The sequence below is a fragment of the Trichosurus vulpecula genome, chromosome 2 (genome assembly GCF_011100635.1).
Source record: "Trichosurus vulpecula isolate mTriVul1 chromosome 2, mTriVul1.pri, whole genome shotgun sequence".
NCBI lineage: Eukaryota > Metazoa > Chordata > Mammalia > Diprotodontia > Phalangeridae > Trichosurus > Trichosurus vulpecula.
This window is the reverse complement of record NC_050574.1, coordinates 42,116,781-42,139,155: the sequence shown is the minus strand read 5'-3', so window position 1 is coordinate 42,139,155 and position 22,375 is coordinate 42,116,781. Positions and strand designations below refer to the sequence as shown.

At 50.5% G+C, this 22,375-nt stretch overlaps 2 protein-coding genes across 2 annotated transcripts; one reads left to right on the top strand and one right to left on the bottom strand.

The window, feature by feature from the left end:
• The first annotated feature begins 1,841 nt into the window (after nucleotides 1-1,841).
• LOC118835266 (CD177 antigen-like) lies at nucleotides 1,842-6,401 on the top strand. Its single transcript, XM_036742460.1, has 4 exons — nucleotides 1,842-1,976; nucleotides 2,146-2,328; nucleotides 5,078-5,212; nucleotides 5,995-6,401. The coding sequence occupies exons 1-4, from the start codon at nucleotides 1,916-1,918 to the stop codon at nucleotides 6,195-6,197; spliced, it is 582 nt and encodes a 193-aa protein (XP_036598355.1). The 5' UTR covers nucleotides 1,842-1,915; the 3' UTR covers nucleotides 6,198-6,401.
• Nucleotides 6,402-8,762: 2,361 nt separating this feature from the next.
• TEX101 (testis expressed 101) lies at nucleotides 8,763-17,650 on the bottom strand. The gene is made up of 6 exons (XM_036743525.1): nucleotides 17,480-17,650; nucleotides 16,878-17,038; nucleotides 16,637-16,777; nucleotides 11,340-11,522; nucleotides 9,361-9,492; nucleotides 8,763-9,048 (listed from the first exon to the last, which is right to left on the bottom strand). The coding sequence occupies exons 2-6, from the start codon at nucleotides 16,942-16,944 to the stop codon at nucleotides 8,840-8,842; spliced, it is 732 nt and encodes a 243-aa protein (XP_036599420.1). The 5' UTR covers nucleotides 16,945-17,038; nucleotides 17,480-17,650; the 3' UTR covers nucleotides 8,763-8,839.
• Nucleotides 17,651-22,375: the final 4,725 nt, after the last annotated feature.

Below are 22,375 nucleotides of genomic sequence, written 5' to 3'. Positions count from 1 at the left end.
AACTCCCATATGAGGAAACTCCTGTTACCAGTATAGGTCAACACCTCTTTTGCAAATGTATTCTGAGGGCAGCTAGGTGGCGCCATAGTGCATAGAGCCCTGGTCCTGGAGTCAGGAAGACTCATCATTCTGAGTTCAAATCCAGCCTCCAGACACTTAGTAGCTGTGTGACCCTGGGCAAGTCACTTCACCCTGTTTGCCTCAGTTTCTTCATCTGTAAAATGAGCTGGAGAAGGAAATGGCAAACCACCCCAGGATCTCTGCTAGGAAAATCCCAAATGGGGTCATGGAGAGTAGGACATGGCTGAACAAAATGGGAAAAAAATATCATCTATAACCCATGGTTGTTGTGAGGATAAAATGAGGACCCATAAAAGTATACATTTAGAATCAGAAGGCACCCCCAGCTTTTTCTGAGACAGACAGCAGAATGGTGTCGTGCCTCGGGTGTGGGAGGAAGAGAAATTTGGGTTGGGATACTGCCCCTGGCCTTTGAAAGCTGTTGCCCTTGGGGAAGTCAAAGTGAATCCCTCTGAACCTCAGTTTGCTCATCTGCAGAATGGGATGCTAACAGCCCTCCACCTCTGGCCCACAGAGAGCTATCATCTGGAGGAGGGCTTGCAAACTTTGCAGAGCTACCCACAGGCCATCTGCTGCTGTTATGGCCCCTGACGAATCAACCGGGTGCAATGGGAAAAGGGCTGGAGTTGAGCACCTGGGTTCAAATCCCCTTAGTAGCATCTGAGGCCCCCATATGTGTGTGGGCAGATTTCTCCCCCTCCCACCCCATTCCTCTATCATGGTATCTCCCACTCTCTGAACCTCTTTGGCATTTTGGGAGATACCACTGGGAGAGATGAGGGGAGGAGAAAATGCCGGGGCCTAAAATACAGCTTCGTTGCCTTCCTCGCCCCTCAACTTCGTGTGGCCTGCCCTGGTTGCACCCTTTCTTGTCCATATTTGTAAGGGGATCTCCTATTGGTGCTGGGAAGGGAGATGGGGTGCGAAGTTCACCGGCCAATGGGGAGAGACACCCCTCCCCAGAGCCAACGCTAACAGATGCCCCGCCCATTCCTTAAAAGAGCCAACAGGAACCCATCACTCTGCACCGCTTTGGCCAATGGGGCATGGTGGGGGGGTGGAGTGGATAGTAAAGGCTGGAGGCCAATGGGGCGGGAACTCTTCTCCCCCCAACATTCCCCTGCAACCATCATGGGGAAGGGTGGGAACGGAGCAGATTGGCCCCGCCCCGTGTGCGCAGGCTCGAGGGAGGGGCCGTTGGGAAGGGGGAGGGTAGGAGGAGCAGGAGGCGGGGCTTGGCTGGGGGTGGGGAGGGAGAGGCGATGCTAGAGACGGGGATGGGCCTTTGGGGTGGGCCCTGATGTGGGAGCCAGGGGAAAGAGGCGGGACTTAAGCTATGGGAGGGAAAGGGCAGGGCTTATGGTTGGTTGGGGGCGGGGCTTGTGGGGTAGGGGAGGGGCTTAGGACTGATGGGGTGAGGCTTGTGTTTTGGGGGAGGGTGGAGGCGGGGCTTAGGGTTGGGGGAGGGGAGGAGCTTGCTGTGTTGGAGAGAGGGGAGGCTTTGGGCGAGGGGAGGAAGCAGGCCTTCGGCGTGGGGGAGGGGTGGGGTTGGGGGCGTCTCCAACTGCCCCCTCAGAGGCCCCTCTTAATAGGACCTTACAAATCCGAGCCTTGCGAGAGACCTCGGGGAGCCTGTTGGGGTGGGGGGAATGATGGGCGGGGGCTGACATGGGGAGGGCACAGATGGGGGTTGCTTGGGGCCCCCCGTAGTGGGGGCTTGGGCGTGCCCTTCACTTCCCTGCTGTCTTCGTTCCCACCAGAGTCCGGGGTCCCAGGGGCCAGGGACGACCCAAGACAGGACAACTGCAGGGTCTAGGAGGGTCCAGACCGCAGCATGGCATGTGTCAGCTTCCCGCTGCTCCTCGGCCTTGTGGGAGCCTCGCTCGCCCAGACTGGTGTGTGTGTGTGTGTGTGTGTGTGTGTGTGTGTGTGTGTGTGTGTGTGTGTGTGTGTGTGTGTGTGTGTGTGTGTGTGTGTGTGCGCGCGCGCTTGCATGTGTGCGTGTGAATCCCCGGGTCCTGGAGGGGAGGGTCAGGCGCTGATCATCCCCTCCCCCCTCCGCAGAGGATCGCCCCTTCACCCCCATCTTCCCCCTGCTGCCGCCTGTCGCCTGTTACCACACGGAGATGCTGTACCTTGGGCGCAAACTGAATTCAGAGCCCGAGCTTTGGACCTCCAGCCTGCAGCACTCCAAGCGCTGTGAGAAGTGGGAGGTGTGTCAGGAGACCCTGCTGATGCTGGAGACAGGTAAACTGAGGACAGATGACAAAGGAGGGGGTGCAGTGGGGACAGTGCCTTTGAATCAGGCTGCTTTAGAGAATTCTCCCTATATTTATCTAGAAAGTTAGGTGAGTTTACTATAGGATTGCCAAAAGTACTCCCAGCTTTTGCAATCAGTGATTCCCTTGCCCTTTCTGGACCCTAGTCTCTTCCTCTGAATGTAGCCCCTGGGGTCCCCCTTTGTGGGGCTCCCAGAAAAGCTCGAAGCGCTCTGTGGGTCAGCACTCACTAAAAACCATAGCTTGAATTACTTGTGTAAGGCAGCCAGAGGAGCCATTAGTTCAAGACCAAAGACATGGTCTCAAATACCATAGAAAATATCTTGACAATTAAAGGCCACCTGCCATGAACACATAGGATATGTGCTCCCACAGGTTACAACACCCTACAAAAGAAAAAAAAAAGTCTATGTGGGGAAAAACATACATGTGGAGAACATGGGTGATGTGGGGACAGATATAGGGGGCACACACCTGGCCCAGGCCCCTACTTCTTCAACCCTGAAAGTTTGCCCCTTCTCCCACTGGCCTTCCCTGCTCATCCCAGGATCTCCCTTAATGTGGCTATGGCCACTGAGCTTCCCTCTGCTGCCATCTGCTGGGTTCTTCTTGCTATTAAGGTGTGCTGGTTAAAAAGCATCTTCCTAACAGTTCAGGCTGATAGTTATTTGAATGAAGAGCTTGAGCTGTGACTGCCACCTCCCCCTCCCCCCCATGCCCCAGCCAGGGAGGGAGCTAAGGCCAGCAGAATGCCCTCAATGAAAGGGTCTGCCGCTATCCAGAACTGACTGAGGCCATCATCCTAGACAACTGTCTGACTTAGGGGAAAGCAATTCCATTTAACTCCAGAAACATCCTTGGTCAGAATCTTATGTCCCCAAACCTGTGTCAAGGACTCTGGCCAGAAAAGACCCCAGAAGAAGACTGAAGTTTTGGGATGAGATAGTCCACTTTGTTCTTCGGGTCCTTTTTGACACACAAAAAAACTGGGCAATCTTTAAAGCCAGGTGAAGAAGGCAAGGGCATCTCCCTCCCTCCTGCTGGTCCATATTCTTGCCTTTCTCATGGGCATCTGCCTGGCTTGTGCTCTGCGTTCTTGCCAATGCAAAATCAGCTGTCTTTCTATGGACATGTAAAAAGTGTGCTGATACAGGTCTGTCACCACAAGGGGGTGGAGGAGGAGGTGATGAACACTGACATCTGTCTCTTAACTGACCTGGGGCTTGGGCCCAACCCCTGCCAACCTACTGCTCCTCTCCTAGGGCCCCAGTCACTGATTGTAGGCAGTAAGGGCTGCACACCAGCAGGGAACCGGATCTCCGGGGTCACAGAGCACTTGGGCCCCCCAGGAATCATTATCACCTCCTACGTCCACTTCTGCAATGTCGACTACTGTAACAACTTGACCAGCACAGCCCCGGTGCTGAGACCCAAGGCTTACCTAGGTAGCCCAGGTCTCGCGGGGCCTCTCACTGGTGGGATCTCCTAGTGCTTCTTTTCCCTTTGCCTCCCAATAATTTCTATACCCTCCCAACCTGTGGTATCTACCGCTAGCCCCTTGCCACATTCTACCCTTTTATTGTATTCCCCACAAGTGTCCTTCCCTCTCCCCTGGAGTATATCCCCATGGTCCCTCCTCATGGTATTTCTCAGGCTCCCCATGACCTCATCTCCTGATCTCCTACATCACTTACCCCACAATTTCTTTATCTTCTCTCCTGCCCCCATCTGTTTAGAACCAGTAGGGAGGGACCCAACATCCTCATTTGATGCTGTTGTCTCTACTTCTTGCTGGAAAAACTCCATTTTATCACTGGGAAGCTACCTGACCTCCCATGCCTCTTAGAGAGCATGCATTGTCCAAAGACCAGCCAGATGCTTCCTTTTTGGGGGGATTGCTGGTAACTCCCTCATTTTATAGACAGGGGACAAAGACTCCAAGATGGGACTTCCCCTAAGCCACAAATAAGTCAGGGGCACAGTCGGGATTCATACCCAGGCCCCCTGACTCTTTGTTCAAGGGTCACCATGAAGCATTTCCTCCCAGAAAAGCCATTGAAAACATAGGTTCCTGGCATGTCTCCCAGGCTCTGCCAAACAGCCCTGGGCTTGGGGTTCCCATTCAGACCCTCACACTAAATGCCTAGTTAGTCACACTGTGTGATGCTCAGTTTTCCCAAAGAACTTTTCACTGCATGGCCAACCTAATAGTGGTGAGGGGCCTGGCATTCCTTAGCAGGGCTGGTCCTTGGGAAACAGGCTCGGTCAGCTGGGTTTGTGTTCCAAGCCTCCTAGCAAGAATAGAATGTGCCTTAGCTCGTGTAGACTTTGTGAGCCCAGGGTCACATCCGCAACTCAATGAGGCAGCTAAGTATGACGAAGAAATGCATGAATGCCAAAAGGAGATGACAGGCCCATGGCCAGTGCTTGGCATAACTGTTGGGCAGCCCCTGGGCTCTGTCCTTGGAATACAGGGAGCATATTGGGGGCTCCCTGGCAGTAACCTTAGGGAAAGGAATGTCAGAGTCAAGGCAGGGCAGGCATCCATACACATGAGATGACAGGTCTGCTAGAATATTTGGGTATTGGAGTAAAAGATGGATTGAAGTAGGGAGACAATAGGTCAGAGACTGCCCACAGTGAGAGCCTCCCAGGGATCCCAGGTTCCCAGCATTCCTTCAGTGCCTGCCCCAGTGATGCCCCTTCCCTCCCTCCAGTCACTGGAAAAACAGACTACGCCTTGCGTTGCCCAGTCTGCTTGGCCTTGTACTCCTGCCCCACAAAGGTCCACCTCCATCGGTGCAGTGAGAAGGCCCTGAGGTGTTACAATGGAACCATCCAGATCAAGGGAGGTGAGCACCAGCTGCAAAGTGTCGGCCTCTTAAGAGTGGAGGTGGTCCTGAGTGTCAGATGGAAGGAGGTGATTCAGAATGTGCACCAGGCAAACAGAAAGCATTCTCAGGAGCTGATCCGGGTCCTTGAGGTGCCTTTCCTAAAGCCCCATGGCTGGGAGTGTGTGCTGGGGAGAAGAATCCTGGGTTTGGTCTTCTTAAAGACATGGGCTGGAACCCTAGTGTTGTCTTTTCCTATCTTTGTGGCCTCCGGCCACTCTTCTGGGGACAAGATGGTCTCCAAGGCCCTCCCTGCCCAGCTCGGAATTGTGTGATCCTAAGAGGTAGCTTGGTAGAGTAAATGGAGCAAATGCTGGGCTTGGGACCTGCCTTACTAGCTGTGGGATTCTGGGAAAGTCCAGAGTTCCAGAGCCCAGGCTCCTCATCTGGTTGGTTGTGAGCCCAAAATGAGATAATGGCCTTAGAGCTGCCTAGTCAGGTGAGCTGCCAGGATTCAAATGCAGGGCCTCTACCACAATATGCTGCTACTGCCTTAGAGATTTCTAGACTGTCAGAGCTCAGAGGGGCCTCAGAGGTTCCTAGATCTGGGGCTGGAAAGGCCACTGGAGGCCAACCAGGAGGCCTCTGGGAAACTGGAAGAGAAGGCACTCAAGGTCAGATGTTGGATTAGTGGCAGAAGTAGGGTCTTGTAACAGGCCTCCAAACAAGTGTTCATGCCTTTTGTCATTGTGCCCACCCACCTGCTCTGTCTTTGTCTCTGGTCTCCCCTCTACCCCTCGTAGAAGGCGTCTCATATGACCTGGGCTTGCTTGGCTGCTCCACTGTGCCCAACTGTGAGCTGTTCCTTGGCATGGAGACAATCGGCCCATTCACCCTGAGCGAGAAGTGTTTGGACCATCATAGAGTCTTTTGGCCAAGAAGCCAGGGTGCCCCTCGGCCCGCCTGGGCCTGGACTCTCGGGCTGGGACTGCTTCTTACTCTGTAGGCAGCGGCATCCTCAGACCAGACATCTCTTTGAGTCTCCCAGGAAGAGGTGCAGAGGGGAACCCTCCTGGTCCCATGGTGCTGCCTGGGGGCCAGAAGAGGATGCCCTGAGATCTCAGGGGCAGGAGGTGTGTCCAAAGCCCCAGTAACCCCAGCACAAGGCTGTCTGCTGCACAGGTATTAAAGATTTAAATGGACTATTCCATTACTGCTGTCCACTGCCAACACTTATTGTTAATCATGTATGATAATGATAATTCCCTTCTTCCTTGGGCTCTCCCAATAGTGTATTCTCTCCCTTTGATTAGGATCCCCCCCAACCACTCCAGATTAAAATCTTGGCTCTAACTATCCACTCCCCGGGTCTTAGCTTCCATCTTGGAAAGTGGCCCCATCTAGCTCCGGGGCCCTATGAATCTGGGGCTGTGTAGGTGGCACTGTAGTAGTACCATCATCTCTGCTGACAGAGGAGGTGAGACCTGAGAGAGGTGACCAGGACACGTAGCTAGGAGCTTCAGGCTTACAGAGCCCGTTACCTTACCTCGCACTGGAGAGACTGGCTGAGACTCAGGGAAGAGATCACCTCTGGCCACACAACGAGGCGGTGGAAAGTCATTCCATTGTCTTGGGCTGCCACCCTTGGCTCTCAGCCTGGCTCCTCAACAGCCAAAATGTGCTTCCTGTATATGCATCGTGGAGTAGCTTTACATGGTCCTCCCTGGCTGCCCCCAATGCTCCTGCTAGCCTGGAGGTGGGGCAGGGAGGACTGACCTTCAGCTTGGGTTGGTTAGCACTAGACAAATGTCAGGACACCAGGCACAGTGGGGGCAGTAAGGAAACTCGTCCTAACAATTAGAGCTCTCCACAATGAAATGAACAAATGGGCCGCTCCTGGGGGTTGCCGATCCCCTCCTGTGTGCTCATCACTGGCGCTCCTCCTGGAAGGGCTGGGCGGGACCACCCATGGACATCAGTAGCCTCTGAGGGCCTTTGGTGATGTGCACAAGATTCTCTACAAAAATGAGAAATAACCTGGCCTGGAGCCTCAAACAATGGACTTCCTCTTCCAAACAGTGTCTCGGCTAAACTAACCATTCTTTTTGAAGACAAGAGTCCTTTAGGAGTCCACATGCGCGCCAAGAATTTGTGGAGGAGATGGCCAGCTGCCACACCAGCAAGAAGCAGAGCTTGGGTCAGAGGCAGGAAGCCAATGGGGATCTTGTAACTAGCCTTTACTTAAGGTGGGGGCGGAGGGAGATAAGACAGATGAGCTCCAGATGGAAATGGAGGGGTAGGAAGAAGAGGACGAAGTGAGGCCAGTTCTAATTCGGAGAGTTTGGGATTTGGGGTAGAGGCCGTGGGCTCAGTTCCATCTCGTCATCTAGCCTGCTCCCTGCCACCCTGGGAGAGTGATGTGACCTCTCATGGGTAAAATGAGGTCGGACTACATGACCTCTATAGCCCTGCCCATCTCAGAAGCTAGAATCCTAAATTATGTGAATGACAGCTAAAAAGTGGGGAGGGGGCAAGGAAAGGCAAAGACATTGGGCTCTGTGAGTGTCTGAGGGAGACAGAGGCAGACGTGGACAGACACCTGAATCCAAATCCAGACTCACACTCACTGTGGGACCCTCAGCAAGTCACAATTTCTGTCCGCCTCAATTTCTGCAACTGTTAAGTGTAAAGTGCTAGCACAGTGCCTGGCACAGAGTAAGCACGATAGAAATGTCAGCTATCATCATTACAAGAGAGAGACTGGTGGACAGATGGAGACAAGGGGAGGAAGGAATGGGGGGGGAGGGGGAAGGGGGAAGGGGGAAGAGAGAGAGAGGAGGAAGAGAGGGAGAGAGACAGAGAGACAGAGATAGAGAATCTCACCAAAAAGATAGCTGGATTTCTGAACAGTTTATACTTAGAACTACAGGCGTTTAGGGACATGTGTGTGTTTTCATTAGTGTTAAGGTCAAGATGGAGTTAGTGCCAGTGAATTATCATATTCCTTTTTGACAAAATGATAAAATATAATCAAGCTGAACAATAAACTTAAATGCAAATGCACCAAATTCCTCTATCAAAGGGAAAAAAAACCCAATCACCCAATGGATGACCAAACACAACCCAATACCATGTTACCTACTGGAAAGATACCTAGCACCGTGATGCATAAAAATTCAAGACAACAGGAGAAATTAAAATGTACTATGCTTCAGCTGATTCTAGAAAATCTGGAATTGCAGGGATGAGATTGGACAAAATTGAATTCAAATTTGAAAGCATTAAGCGAGTTAATGTCATCATGCTTAAAGATACCACCGACAATTAGAGCTCCATGTCACTTGTCTCCCTAACTAAAAGCAAAATATGGTCACGTCGGTGATCTTAGTGATAGCTGGACAACCACTTTTCTGGAGCCCTGGGGATGAGTTCCTGTCCTGGGTAGGGGTTTGGACTTTGTGCATTCAGGAGAACCTTGCTCAGAGCTGTGATAATCCTAAGTTCAGTCTTTGAGACTTCTTTGGCCATAAGTAGACAGCCTGGGCAGGAGGGAGGAGGCAAAGGGCAGGAGAGAGGAGGCAGAAGCAGACTTTATTTAGGGCATTCGGCACAAGTCAGGTTCATCGCACCCTTCCCCTCCCCTCTAGGCTACAGGATTAGCAGGGAGCCCAGGCCCAGAGCCCACACAAAGGCAGGGAGGACACAGCTGCCACAGTCCATCCTAAAGTCCTCAAACAAGCTGCTCCTGTCACACAGTTCTGTCAATTCAAGGGGCCCAAGAGTGTGGGTTTTGTTAAGCACTCGGCATTCGATCTCGCCCATGCAGCCCTCCAGGTCCACAGGGGTCCAGATGCCTCCTGGGAGTGAGAGGGAGAGAAATGGTGCTCAGCAGGGGATCTCGGACCATCAGTGGGGCCTCCAAAGTCCAGGGACCCAGCTTCCCACAGCCATCTTATTCCCCAACCCTTGAGAACCCCTGGTCTTCTCAAGCATCTACATCCCTAGTCCTTCAGTGACCCAAGCAACTATCTCAGCCATCCTCCTCCCGAGACCTCAGGTGTTTGTCCTCTCAGTCCTGCAGACATCCCTGTCACCCTTTTCCTCGGGTCACCTAGGGGCTTGGGCATCTGTTTCCCCAGCCCCAGGGATACAGGCATCTCCCCTCTCACCTCCCTTGATCATGATGGTCCCGCTGTAACAGGAGAGGGTGAGCTTGGGGCAGTGCATGACCGGTGAGCCAGGGACACAGGGCCCCAGAGAGACACAGGTGGGGCACATGAGGCCCTCTTGGTGGGGGCTGACTAGAAGGGGAGGAAAAGAGCTGTCAGGGCCACCCCTTTACCACAATGTTTCTCACTGCCCCATTCAAGTCTGGGCCCGGCTCATGCCCACAAACAAAGCATTTTTCTGCTTTGGGGTGTGATTGGAGTGCTGCAGATATGCTTCTGACCCAAAGCTAGAAGTGCCCCGAAAACAGAACCAGAAGCTTAGAATCCAACAGAGAATGTTTAAGCTTTGCTTGTCTTTAGAAGAGAGGCACTTTGGTATGATTTATAGGGATTGTAAACTTTTAACTAGGGGGGAGAGTACAGAGGGTGAGCACTCAAGCCTTGCCCCCTACAACCTGGCTGCCACATTCATGTGTCTAAAGCCTGGCTCAAACTATCAGAACTAGAAGGAACCATGGAGCCCATCAAGGTCAAACCTCTTATCTTACAGATAAGGCAACTGAGGTCCCAAGGTCACACAGCTGGTTCAAACTCAAGCCCAGATCCACTGGCTCCATATCCAAGGAGCGTTCACACCCCAAAAGGTTCTTCCCATGCATCACCTGCTCAGAGCTACCTGAGAGCTCCTCTGGAGTCAGAGGATTTGGCTCAAATTTATCAAATTCTTGGTACTTCCTTCCATATTGATCCCAGCCTCAGCTTTCCTTCAAGGCCACGTATAATCCAGCTGTTACTCATTCAACCTTGTCTAGATCATCATAGTGGTCAGCTGGGTGAGATGTGGATAGAGCATTGGGCTTAGAGTCAGGAGGACCTGAGTTCAAATCCAGAGTTAGATACTTACTAGTTATATGACCCTGGGCAAGTCACTTCATTTGCCTCAGTTTCCTCATCTGTAAAATGAGCTGGAGAAGAAAATGGCAAACTACTCTGGTATCTTTGCCAAGAAAACCCTAGATGGGGTCACAAAGATTCGGACACGTCTGAAGTGACTGAACAACAAAGAGGTCATTGTAGGATTTAGAGACCATCTAGTCTAAACTCCTCAGCTTATAGAAGAAACTGAGGCCCTGACTTGGCCTAGCTGGGGACTGAGCCTGCATCCACCGCTCTCTTCCTATCTTTGACTCCACCTTGGGGCCACCCTGGATGAAGTTTTAAAGAAATTCCAGCTTTTTTTTGACAATTTGAGGGGAATCTAATGTACCCTCATGGCAGCTTCTCTGGTCATGACTGCCTTCAGGGGGCAGGGAAGTCTTGTGCTGGGCTTTGCCCCAAGGAGAAGAGGAGGAGACACAAGGCAGGAAAGGTCGGGGTGGGGGGAGGTGGTTGCTTGGTTTTCCTCATATGTATAATGGCCAATCACTTTCCTGGCCTTCCTTGGTGAGGGCCAGGGGCCCCACTGGTGCCAGACTGGCCAAGGGGCAGAGATCCTGGCACCCAGAGACAACGCCAAGCTCCTGGGCTTTGTAATTGCTCAGGGCTCCATAAAGATGCATTCTTCCCTCCTGGCAGAATGGGAGAATTGTCACAGAAGCCAAAGGGGCATCAGGTGCCTCCTGTGTTCATCACAGGCCCTGTGCTAGGCACCTGAGAACGTGGGACATTGGAGCTGGAACGGACTGTAGTCCAACTGTCTTACTGGAGATGCAGTGAAGGGAAGGGCCTTGATGAGTGTGCATATTAATACCAGGGCTCGTTTAATGTTTGCAAATAGCTTCACATAATCTCCCCTGGTCCTCACAAGAACTCTGTGAGACAGGTGCTATAATTGCCTCCACTTTATGGATGAGCAAACTGAGGGAGTGGAAGGGCCTTGCTTGAGCCCATAGGTCCAGGAGTCAGAGGTCCCCCTCCCATTCTGACCCTCCCACTGCCCTCCCCCAAGGCCACGGAGAGGGAAAGATTCTCATCCTCACCTGCCCCTCTCGGGGGCTCCGTCAGTGGCGTTGGGTCTGTATAATTGTTACAGTAGTCGGTGGAGCAGAAGTGCGTGTAGGAAGTAGCAGACACACCAGGGGGCTGCGTGTACTTGACAACTGTGGGCTCCTGCACACTCTCGAGGAAGCAGCCTTTGGTGGCTATGATAATGCCCTGCAGTTCTAGAAAGACAGAATTACACATGGAGGCCTGCGCTTGGTAACAAGGAGCCTCGAAAGTTTGGGGGCTCTGGGATGGGCACATGGGATGGGAAGACCTGGCTTCAAATCCTGCATTGGTCTTTACCTGTTCAATGGTGTTTCCCGTGTGCCCTCCTTCCTCTCAGTCCCTTTCATTATGGGCTTCTTCCTCCTATGTGCCTGGGGCAGGAACATCAGCCCTTCTGGCCTCCCCAAGGAGAAGAGTCCTGCCCCCCCACCATGGACCCCCTCTTGCTTCCTCAGGAAGCCTCTATTTTATGCCCATCCAAAGCTTCAGTGTGGTCTCCCATCATCTCCAGGTCATTCCTTCCTGGAGGAGTTTAGGGTCCTGCTTCCAGTCTTCTCCAGCTCAGTCTGGCCAATCAAACCTCAGGCTTTTGATCTCCTCTTCTCCTCCACACTAGAGCACTCCCTGGGGCAGCCCTGCCATCTGCAGACAGATTCTGCTCCCAAAACCCTTCTTGAACTCCAACCCTGTGATTTTGCTAGTTAAATGAAGCAGTTGGTCTAGATCAGGACTGGGGAACTTGGGGCCTCAAGGCCACATGTAGCCTTCTAGGTCCTTGGGTGCGGCGCTTTGACTGAGTCCAAATTTTCCAGAACAAATCCTTTTATTAAGGGGATTCATTCTGTGAAGTTTGGATTCAGTCAAAGGGCTGTACTTGAGGACCTAGAGGGCCTTGAGGCCGCAGGTTCTCCAGACCTGGTGTAGATGGTTTCCAAGGTTCCAGCTCTAATCTGTAATTTTATAATTTCTCCTGTCCTTCAGCCTCTCCCTGCTCTTCATCCTCTCCTCTGTCTCTGGTTGCTTGATCTCCCTGTTACCCTAATCCATTAGCCCCATATTGGCCTCCTTTCTCTCTTTTCACAGTCCAGAGAGAGGCAGTTTAGGGGGCAGAGTGGACAGAGCACTTCGCCCCAAGTCAGGAAAACTTGAGTTCAAATCCTGCCTTGGACACTTACTACCAGGGTGACCCTGGGCAAGTCACTTAACCTCTGTTTGCTGCAGTTTCCTTATTCATAAAATGGGGATAACAGCAGCATCTTCCTGCCAGGGCTGTTGAGAGGATCAAATGAGATGCTATTTACAAAGTGCTGAGCACGTGGCAGAATGCTTGTTTCCCTCCTCCCTCCCTCTTGCCGCAGCTAACCACATGGTCCTCTCCATACTCTTAGTTCTTCTTCCCCGCTATCCACCTTCTCTGTTCCTGCTCCCAAACCGTGGAACACAAAAGGCTGGAGGAAGTCATCAAACTGCATGGACTGACTCCACTGTAAAGGCTGGTGACTGGTCCTCAATGGGGCCTCACCACTGCATGGCATTCCTTCCCCCCCTTCTCTCTCCCTCTCTCCCTCCCTCCCTCTCTCTTTCTGTCTCCTCTCATCACTCTCTCTTCTCTTTCTCTCTCTCCTTGCTTCTCTCTCTCCTCTCTCTCCCTCCTTCTCTCTTCTCTCTCTTCCCCTCCATCTCTCTCTCTCCCCTCTCTCCCCCTTCTTTTCTCTCTCTCTCTTCTCTTTCTCTCTCTCCTCTCCTCTCTTCTCTTTCTCTCTCTCCTCTCCTCTCTTCTCTTTCTCCCTCCTCCTCCTTCTCTATCCCCTCTCTCTCCCTCTTTTCTCTCCCCTCTCTCTCCCCCTCCTTCTCTCTCTCTCCCCCTCCTTCTCTCTCCCCCTCCTCCCTCTCCCCCTCCTCCTATCTCTCCCCCCTCCCCCTACCCCTCTCTCTCTCTCATCTCTGCCTGACTTCATACTGCTCCTCACAGCACTTGCTTCAACCCCAAACCCCTCCTTTAGCACATCTCCTTATCCATCCTCCCCCTTTGCTCCAGCTTCAGAGCATGACGTGGACTTCTCCTCTTCTATTGGTCTTTTTTGATCCTATCCCTCTCATTTCCATCAGGACTTCATTTCATTCATCATTCCCTCTTTCATGTATTCAATGTCTTGTTCTCTCCTGGCCTCTTCCCTGCTGCTTAAAACATATTCAGGTTTCCTCTATCCTAAAACAAAACAACTAAAAAACACAAACAAAAAAGCAAAACAAAACCCCTGCCTTGACCCTGCTATCCCCTTGAGCTCCCTCCTATCTCTCTCTTTCCTTTCACCGGTAGACTCTTACAAAGAGCTCCTCTAAGGCAAATTAACATATTATTGGTGGAGCTATGAACTCATGCCACTATTCTGGAAAGCAGTTTGGAATTATACTCAGAAGACGACTAACTGCCCCAATATCCTTTGGCCCAGAGAGCTCACTGTTAGAATGTGCCCTGAGGGGAGGAAAGGTCTCATATACACCAAATGATTTACAGATGCATATTTTGTGGCAGCAAAGAGCTGAAAACACAATTGTTTTCCCTCAACTGGGGAGTGGCTGAACAAGCCATGGAACATGGAATATTAGAGCGCTGGCAGAGAGCTGCTTCCTGGCACAGCTGGGGATCACAGGTGGGAATCACCGCCCCCCCCCCCCAGACTGTCAGGCTCAGGCTCAGGGGATGGGCTGCTTTGTCTGGCTGACTCTCCTCTTTAAAAAAAATTCTTTAGTATAAGGGATGGCTTTCTAGATAGATGGTGTGATATATTAGGAATTAAATGTGACATAAAAACAAGAGATTAGTTGTAGGGAGCCAGCTATATCCTGTTTAGGCCTCTTAGACCTCTGCAAGGCAGGGTCAATTGAAAATTGGCCTGTGCATGGCAAGGCCAGTTTTAGGATAAGAAGACTTGGCAAAGAAAACCTGCTTTTGTAGCTGATTACCCACATGGGTGATGACAGAAATGTTTCAGTCTGGTTATCTATATGCGAGAGAACAAAAATGTTTCAATTTGGTTACCCTTGAGTAAAAATAGTGTCTCATTCCTAGGAACAAGGAGGTAAAAAACTTAATCAATGCTTCATTGTACTCTTCTTTGAAGTCTGGATGACTCAGTAATTAACCTGTATAAAATACTGTCAGTAACTCCATTAAAATCAGTCTATAGCTTGACTATACAACCCGCCTAGCCCCATGTCTTTGTCTTTTTGTGTCAATCACTTCATCGTATATTCACGCCACTGCGGGCACAATTAGTAACTATTTTTTTTTTTAAAGAAAGAAGCTTTAGCACTTGATGCTTCCACACACTGCACCCCCCCCCCATCAAGCCCCTGCTTATGAACCCACCACTCAATTGAGACTGCTCGTTCACAGACCACCAAGGGCCTCTTTCCTACTAAAGCAGACGGACAATTTTGTCAGTTCTCTTCACTTTGACCTTTCAATGTGTGCACCCTCCCTGATGGAGTCTCTCTGGATTTCGGGGACACTGCCCTCTTCTGAGGGCTCTCCCACTCCTTTTCGGTCTCCCTTGCTGAATCATCATCCATCTCCCTTCTAAATTTAGGTGTCCCCTGATGCTGTCTCAGGGCTCCTTTTCTCACTTGGCTTATACCTGCTCCCACAGGCCCAAGCACAGATAATTCCCAAACCTAACCACCAGCTTTAATCTCCCCCCAACATCATGAACTCCCTCCTGGACACCGCCAGTGGCCAGCCATCAGCACTTCAGATACTTCAAAACAGGGCTCATCATTCCCTCTTTAATGTCTTCAATAATTCTTGCCCCCCTCTGATCCATTCTGTTGCCTAAAACAGATCCAGGCTGCCCCATGCTATATCTCGGACCCTAATTCTGTTTCTATCCTTTCACTGATAAAATCCTAGAAAGATTCATCTAAAGTTCACTAATGCATTGTTGGTGGAGCTGTGAATTGATGCAACTATTCTGGAAAGCAATGTGGAATTAAACTAGAATTAAATGAGGCAAAGGGCCACAAAACTGGCCCTTCCTTCCTTCCTTCCAGCTCCCCTGTTTCTGCTGAGGGCTCTGCCATGCTGCCAGGACCCCAGGTTTACAGCCCCGGGGCATCCCAGATACCGCTTCCTCAGCACAGAGTCAATAAGTCTTACCACTTTTTCCTTCACCCCAGGTCTCCCATCCACCTCTTTCTCCCTACTCACAAGGCAGCCCCTTTCGTGGTTCCGTCCCTCATCATTGATCACCTAGATAGTCATAACAACCTCCCAACAGGTCCCTGCCCCCAGCTTCCTTTATGCACCTGCCAAAATAATTGAGCTTCATAATACACAATTCTGACTATATCGTGCCCTGCCCCCAAACCTTCAATGGCTCCCTCTTGGTCTTAAGATAAAACCCAATCTCCTTTCCTCAGCTTGGCATTGAGGGCTCTCCACAGTCTGGCTCCAAGGTGCCATTCCTGGCTGACTGAGCATCCCTAACTCTTCACCCGCTCTCTGCTCGTCTAACTGGCCTGTGGTTACTGCCCTCTAACCATGCCTCTCCCACCTCAGACTGTGAAGCTGTACCCAAGTGTAAGGCTGCAGGACTTCACTTTCAGCTCAGTGTCCAAAAGTCCCCATCTTCTTGGGTATCTGGACTCTCTGGTCCAGCGTCAGCTGAGGGTCACTGGTCAAAGTGCCTAAGAGCAGGCCGGTTCCCTCTTCTCAGAACACTCCTCTCCCAAAGCCTTTCTCCATTCCCCTCAGCTCAGCTTTCTCTCCCTCATCACACTTTGCTAGAGCACATCGCTCGGACCACAACTTGGTTTCCCTTCCTGGTGCTACGCATCTCTGTGAAGGGCCAGATCCCCTGTGGAATGTAAGCTCTGTGAGGGCCGGCATACATGTACCACAGGGCCTAGCAGCGCTGTGCAGTGCAGCATACTGATAAAAGTTTGTTGGGTTCCAAAGAGGAGCAACGGGGGATCACAGGAAGCAGATCTGAAATCAAATTTCCTGACAATGAGAACTGCCCCAAAGTGAGATGAGCAGCTTCCAGAGGGAGTTACTTGTCTTTCCATTTCAGAAGCATTGTGCCTAATGTTCCTTCCAGCTCCAGATGTTACTGGTTCCGTAGAACAGGAGATGTCAGAGCTGGGAGGGGCCTTAGAACAAGAGATGTCAGGGCTGGGAGGGGCATGAGAACAGAGACTATTAGTCCCTTTTAGGTAGGCATAGAGGCCTTAAAGGAAGGTTGGGAGGGCAAGGCTCTGCCAGACATCAACACCTCTTGTTTACCTGTCTCGAAGATCAGAATAGTGTCCTGACACAGGTCCTCTTCTTTACATTCTTCCTTAAATAGTTCTGTCCAGTTCGCCAGGAATTTCGTGGGGTTTTTTCCAATCCGTATCAGTACACCCCGGTTGCAGGTGAGGGCTCCTAGGGAGGAGGTAGCAGGGGTGAGCCTCTAGCCCTGCCCTGAATGAACAAGATTTCCCTCGGGGGCCCTAGCTTGGGGGCCCCAGGTCCACACACCCACCTGAGAGGGCAAGGGCAGCTCCTAGGAGGAAGAGGCACAGTGGAAGCCTGGCATGGCAGGGTGCCATGGTCCCAGATCCTTGGAAGCAGGATATGGTGGCCACTGCTCAGCCTGGTGATCCAACCAGTGAGGAGGGGTCCAGAAGGGGAAGAGTAGAAATGCTGAATCGGAGAAAAGATGGGAAAGACACTTCTCGTCTGGTATAATGCCTGTTCAAGGACCCGGGCTTCCCTTCCCCCACCAAAGGACCCTGGTATCATCCCCTCCCCTATAGGAACCAGGTGCCCCCTCCCCCCCCACAAGACCTAGGCATCCCCTCCCCCGCTTAGGACTCTGGAATTTCCCCCCCAATAGGATCCAGGTGCCCCTCCCTCACAGGACCAGGTGTCCTTCCCCCACCACAGGCCCCTGGCATCATCCCCTCCCTCACAGGACCAGGTGCCCCTCCCCCACCACAGGATCCTGGCATCATCCCCTCCCCCACAGGACCCAGGTGCCCCTCCCCCACCACAGGACCCAGGTGTCTCCCCTCTGCCCCTTGTCAGTCCCCTCCCCCCAATCCCAGGGGTCCTGGAGCCCCTGTGTCCCAATACCCTCCCTGCCTCAAGACTCTACTCCAACTCCAGGGGGCGGGGCCTCCGTTGGACCCTCCTCCCCTCGGCCCTGAGACCTGCTCAGGCTATTGGAGGAGCCCCTCTAGGCCCCGCCCCTGACTAACGGAAGGCCCAGTCTCCTCCTCTCTCCCCCCTTCCCTCCTGCTCCCGGCTTTAGGCGCTGGGGGGCGGGACCAGCCTTCTTCTGATCTGAGAAGTTCGACGCCCCATTGGTGGCCTGGCGGCCCTTCTCTATTGGTCTGATTTGGGGACCTCCAGAGAAGGATTTGACTATCTATTGGTCGGCTGAGGGAAGGGGCGGGAGGAACAGAGAGAGGGCTCCCGAAGGGCCATGTGGCCGAATATTCGTGAATAGGGGCGAGGGACATGGTTAGAGGCGATGTTCAAGGCTCTTTCCTGGCCTGACCTTCCCTGTTCTAAGGCCTGCCCCCCCTATCCCAGCCCTGACATTCCCTGTTCTAAGGCCCCTCCCAGCCCTGACATTCCCTGTTCTAAGGCCCCTCCCAGTCTTGACATTCCCTATTCTAAGGCCCCTCCCAGCTCTGACATCCCCTGTTCTAGGCCCCTCCCAGCCCTGACATCCCCTGTTCTAGGCCCCTCCCAGCCCTGACATCCCCTGTTCCAAGTCCATTCCTAGCTCTTAACATCCTCTATTGTAACCCCTCTCTTCCCCATCTCTCCCAGCTCTGACACAGCATGTTCAAAGGCCTTGCTGACCCTGAGTTCTAAGTTCAGAGGAGTAACTTGCTTTCCCCAAGGTCACAGAGCAGCCTGTCAAGGGCAAAGCCTAGCCTAGAACTGGCCCAGGGCTCTTTCATCATACCAGGCTAGTTCTTAACAAGGTGAGATCTTGAGAGGGAGCATGAGTCAACGCAAAGAGGCTTATGAGAAATAGCTTGTGTTTTGTGAACTTTGGGGCCGAACTTGAGGGAGTGATTCTGAAACTTTAGGTAACAAGAACTCCATTTACCTATCAATTAACAGGGCAAGGACAATGCTGTGCCCACAAAGAAAATCTTTGGCCTCATCAACAAAAGCATTTTCCAGAATGAGGGGTTGATCATTTCTACTGCAGATGCAGTGCAGATGTAGTCACTTCTGGGGTACTGTGTTCAGTCCAGTGGGGGCCACTCTGCAGCAAGGGCTTTGGCAAAGTGGAGCACACCCATTGTCTCTGTGAGCCAAGGATCAGAGCTTATGTCATGAGGAGTGGGGAGGAGTGAAGGGACCCAGGGCTGCCTGGCACAGAACTGGTGGGACCAGGCTTGCCCTCTTCAAACATCTGAAGTTCCTTTCATCACCCTGAAGGTTACAAGCCAATAATCCAGTGTATAGGCAATAACTACGTGGAAAAAATGGAAAGTTTTGAAGAAAAACGAGGTTTGTTGCAGGGATAGAGAGCGGAGGAGAGAGGCTACCTAATCAACCCCTTCATTTTCCAGATCAAGAAGCTGAGGTCAAAGGAAGGTAATTTGATTTGTGCCATAACAATAATAGTTCATAATGTAGGGGAGTTGAACTATGATTGAATTTTAAGATTTGCCCAACAATTATATATTCTCTCATTTTAGCAAATTTTAGAGCCAATATTAAGACCCACTGTAATAGCAATTTCTAGGGACTTCTGGGAGTTAACTGAGGAAAAGAGCCTAGCAGGATCATGAGAAAGATAGGGAGTGTATAGAAGGCAGTGGAGTTGATGAGGTGCTTGTGCTTGGACCCTAAATTCTAACAGCCTCTGCTTGGGTACCTGTGCCTGAACCCGAAATTTCAAAATACATTCAGTTCTCATAAACACATCTTGTTCCCAAAAAACATATTCTGTCCCAGGCTATCTCTCTCTAGCTACAGGGCAGCCTGACCCAACTTATCCCTGCTTCTTCCTCAGTAAGCAACTATGCGCAACTGTAGATTGAATTCTGGATGCTGATAATTCACTGAACACTGAGTCATAACCGTATTTACTATTCACTGCCCTTTCTAACATGTATCTTAGAGATAGTATTTTGTTTAACAAAACACTAGATGAGAAACTAGTCCTCTTTAGCCCCTACTGACCTTGAACTTAGTGATGTTTCACGGTAAAGGCCATACCCCTAGTAACCCCACTGTGGGCTATTTCCTAGAGAACTCTGGGTAGTATGCCTGCTCAGTGGATACTAAATGTACATGTTCCTTTAAGAACTAACCACTCCTTGAACATGCCCTAATCCACTCCCTAATCCCACCCCCAAACACCTAACTGATCTGTTTCCCCCCCTCCCCTTAATCTCCTATTAGCTTCTATAAAGATTCCCCCTGCACCTCTCTATGGTTGCAGGTTCCCTAAGAACTCTTGCCCGCTGAAAAAGTGTAATAAATCTTTGCCTCCTTGACTTAAAGAATGCTTGTGTCCGTGAATTCATTCCAGGCTGCCTCTCCCTAGGAACTTTGGTTTGGGATCCCTGCATCCCTGGGTTTCTTCTTCCCCTCAGCAGAGTCAGTTTTGAGGACAGAAGACTAGAATTCAAATCCCACCTTTATTTATCTCATGGACTTGTGATATTGTTTTTGGTTAACACTTTATGACCTTAGGAAAGTCACTTACCCTACATGGTTCTCAGTTTTCTTATCTGTAAAGTGAGGGGGCAGATTCAGTGCTTCTTAAACTGTGGGTTTATGGGGTCTTGACCCATAGTTTAAGAAGCGCTGAAGGAGTTGAGAGTGGAAAAAGTTTAAGAAGCCCTGGAGATGACTTCTGAGGTCCATTTCAGCTCTTCATCTATGATTCTATGTTGGTATATTTTTCAGTGTCCTCAAGTTTCCTTTTTCTTTCAACATCAATAAATAACCAATCAATGAATTAGTTCTGGTTAGGCAGGACTAGAGAGGCTTCTGCAAAGAAAGAGCTCTTGGTAGGGAAATGGGTCAGTATTTAAAAGCTGGGCAATGAGCTACATTCAGGTTTTACTTGCTTCTGCAACAATTTTACTCTTTGTCTACATCAGCTGCCACACCAAGTCCTGACTCCAAATCAAGTGCTCTTTCCAATAAACAGAATCATGGTGGTCAAGCTAGGCCCCGAAAATTTGGTTTAAAGATCAGATGGATCACTAAGTTCAGGCAGCAGTCAGTAAGGCTTAGCAGGAATATGTCATAAATTCTGCCACTATCTCCTCCTTCACATAAAGAACTGGCCCTTCTCATTGCCAAAATTGGGACAGCAAATTCCACCCCCTTTTCATCCCCACTCTATCACTTATCTTTCATCTCTCCCTGTCTAGTAGCTACTTTCCTACTGCCTACAAACATGCCCAGGTCTTCCTCACCCTTAAAAAACCTTCACTTGATCTATCCAGATCTCTTCCCTTTTGTGGCTAAACACCTTAAGGAGGCCATCCATATTTAGTACTTCCACTGTCTCTCCTCAAGCTCTCTTCCTAACTCTCTACAGCTTGGCTTCTGACCTCATGATTCAGCTGAAACTACTCCCCACCCCCTGCAAGTTACCAATGCATTCTTCAATGCCAAATCCAATGGCCTTTTTCAGTCTTCATCCTTTTTGACTCCCTGCAGGTGTTAACACTGCGGATTGCTCCCTTTTTCTTGATCCTGGTTTCTTTCTAGGTTTTAGTGAATTGCTATCCCCTGGTTCTCCTTCTATCTGTCAGTTCCTTCTCAGTCTCCTTTACTGGATCTTCATCGAGGTTGGTGTCCCACAGGGCTGTGTCCTGGGCCCTCTTCTTTTCTCACCCTTATTCTTTCACTTGGTGATCTCGTTAGCTCCTATGGATTTGATGATCATCTCTTTTGATGATTCTCAGATCTACTAATCCAAGCCCTAATTTCCCTCCTAACCCCCAAATCTCTGACTGCCTATTGAACATCTCAAACTGGATTTCAACATATCCAAAACAGAATCCATTATCATTCCCCACCCCACCCCTAAACTCAAGTTCCTTCTTCCCAACTTGCTTTTCACCATCAAGGGAACCACCATCTTCCTAGTCAGCTAGGCTTGAAATCTAGGTGTCTTACTTAACTCTTCATTCTTTCTCATATCCACTCTTCTATCGAATCTATGGCCAAGGCCTGTCAATTTTACTTTCATAACAACTCTCCTCTGATACTGCTACATACAGGATAAATTTGAAATGATGGGGTGCTTGGGTGCTTGTGCTTGGATCCCAGTTTCAAGATCACATTTCACCCTAGCCTCAAAACACTATCCCTGACAGTTTTCTCCCCAGCCGAAGGACACCATGCCTAGCAATTATTCATGAGTGGGCCCCAGTAAGACAAACCATCTTTCCCTGTTACAAGAACAAGCTGACCTCTGAAGAAATTCCCTTGTAAAAACAGGACTATTTTGTAATCACAGAATTATCATATATTGATTCCCACAGTTATCTTTTACAATCTAGAGGTCAAGCTATAGTCATCAACTCTCAAAGCTATCTTGCTACAGACACAACAGATCAAAAATACACCCCTTGGGAACTCCTTTCCCCAGTTTTCAGTAGCGAATGATGATGATGCTTGTGACTAAGGTTGTACATTATCACCTCATTAGCATATCTGCCACATAATCCACTACTTTTTCTATATAAGCTTTAGCATCATTACTGTTAGGTTGCCAATTCCTTAGGAGCTCTGCCCACCATATTGGTGTTACAATAAACCTTTGCCACCTTGACTTAAAGAATGTTTGAGTCCATGAATTCATTCCAGATGACCCTCTCCTGTACTTCAGTCCTTGGGGGATTTGTGAGGGGGCCTTAGAACAAGGAAGGTCAGGCCAGGAAAGTGCCTTGAACATGCCCCTTGCCCCCATTCACGAATCTCAATAGAAAGTCAATAGAAAGAAGGCATTATACTCTCCTATCTATATCTTGTTTGTCCATA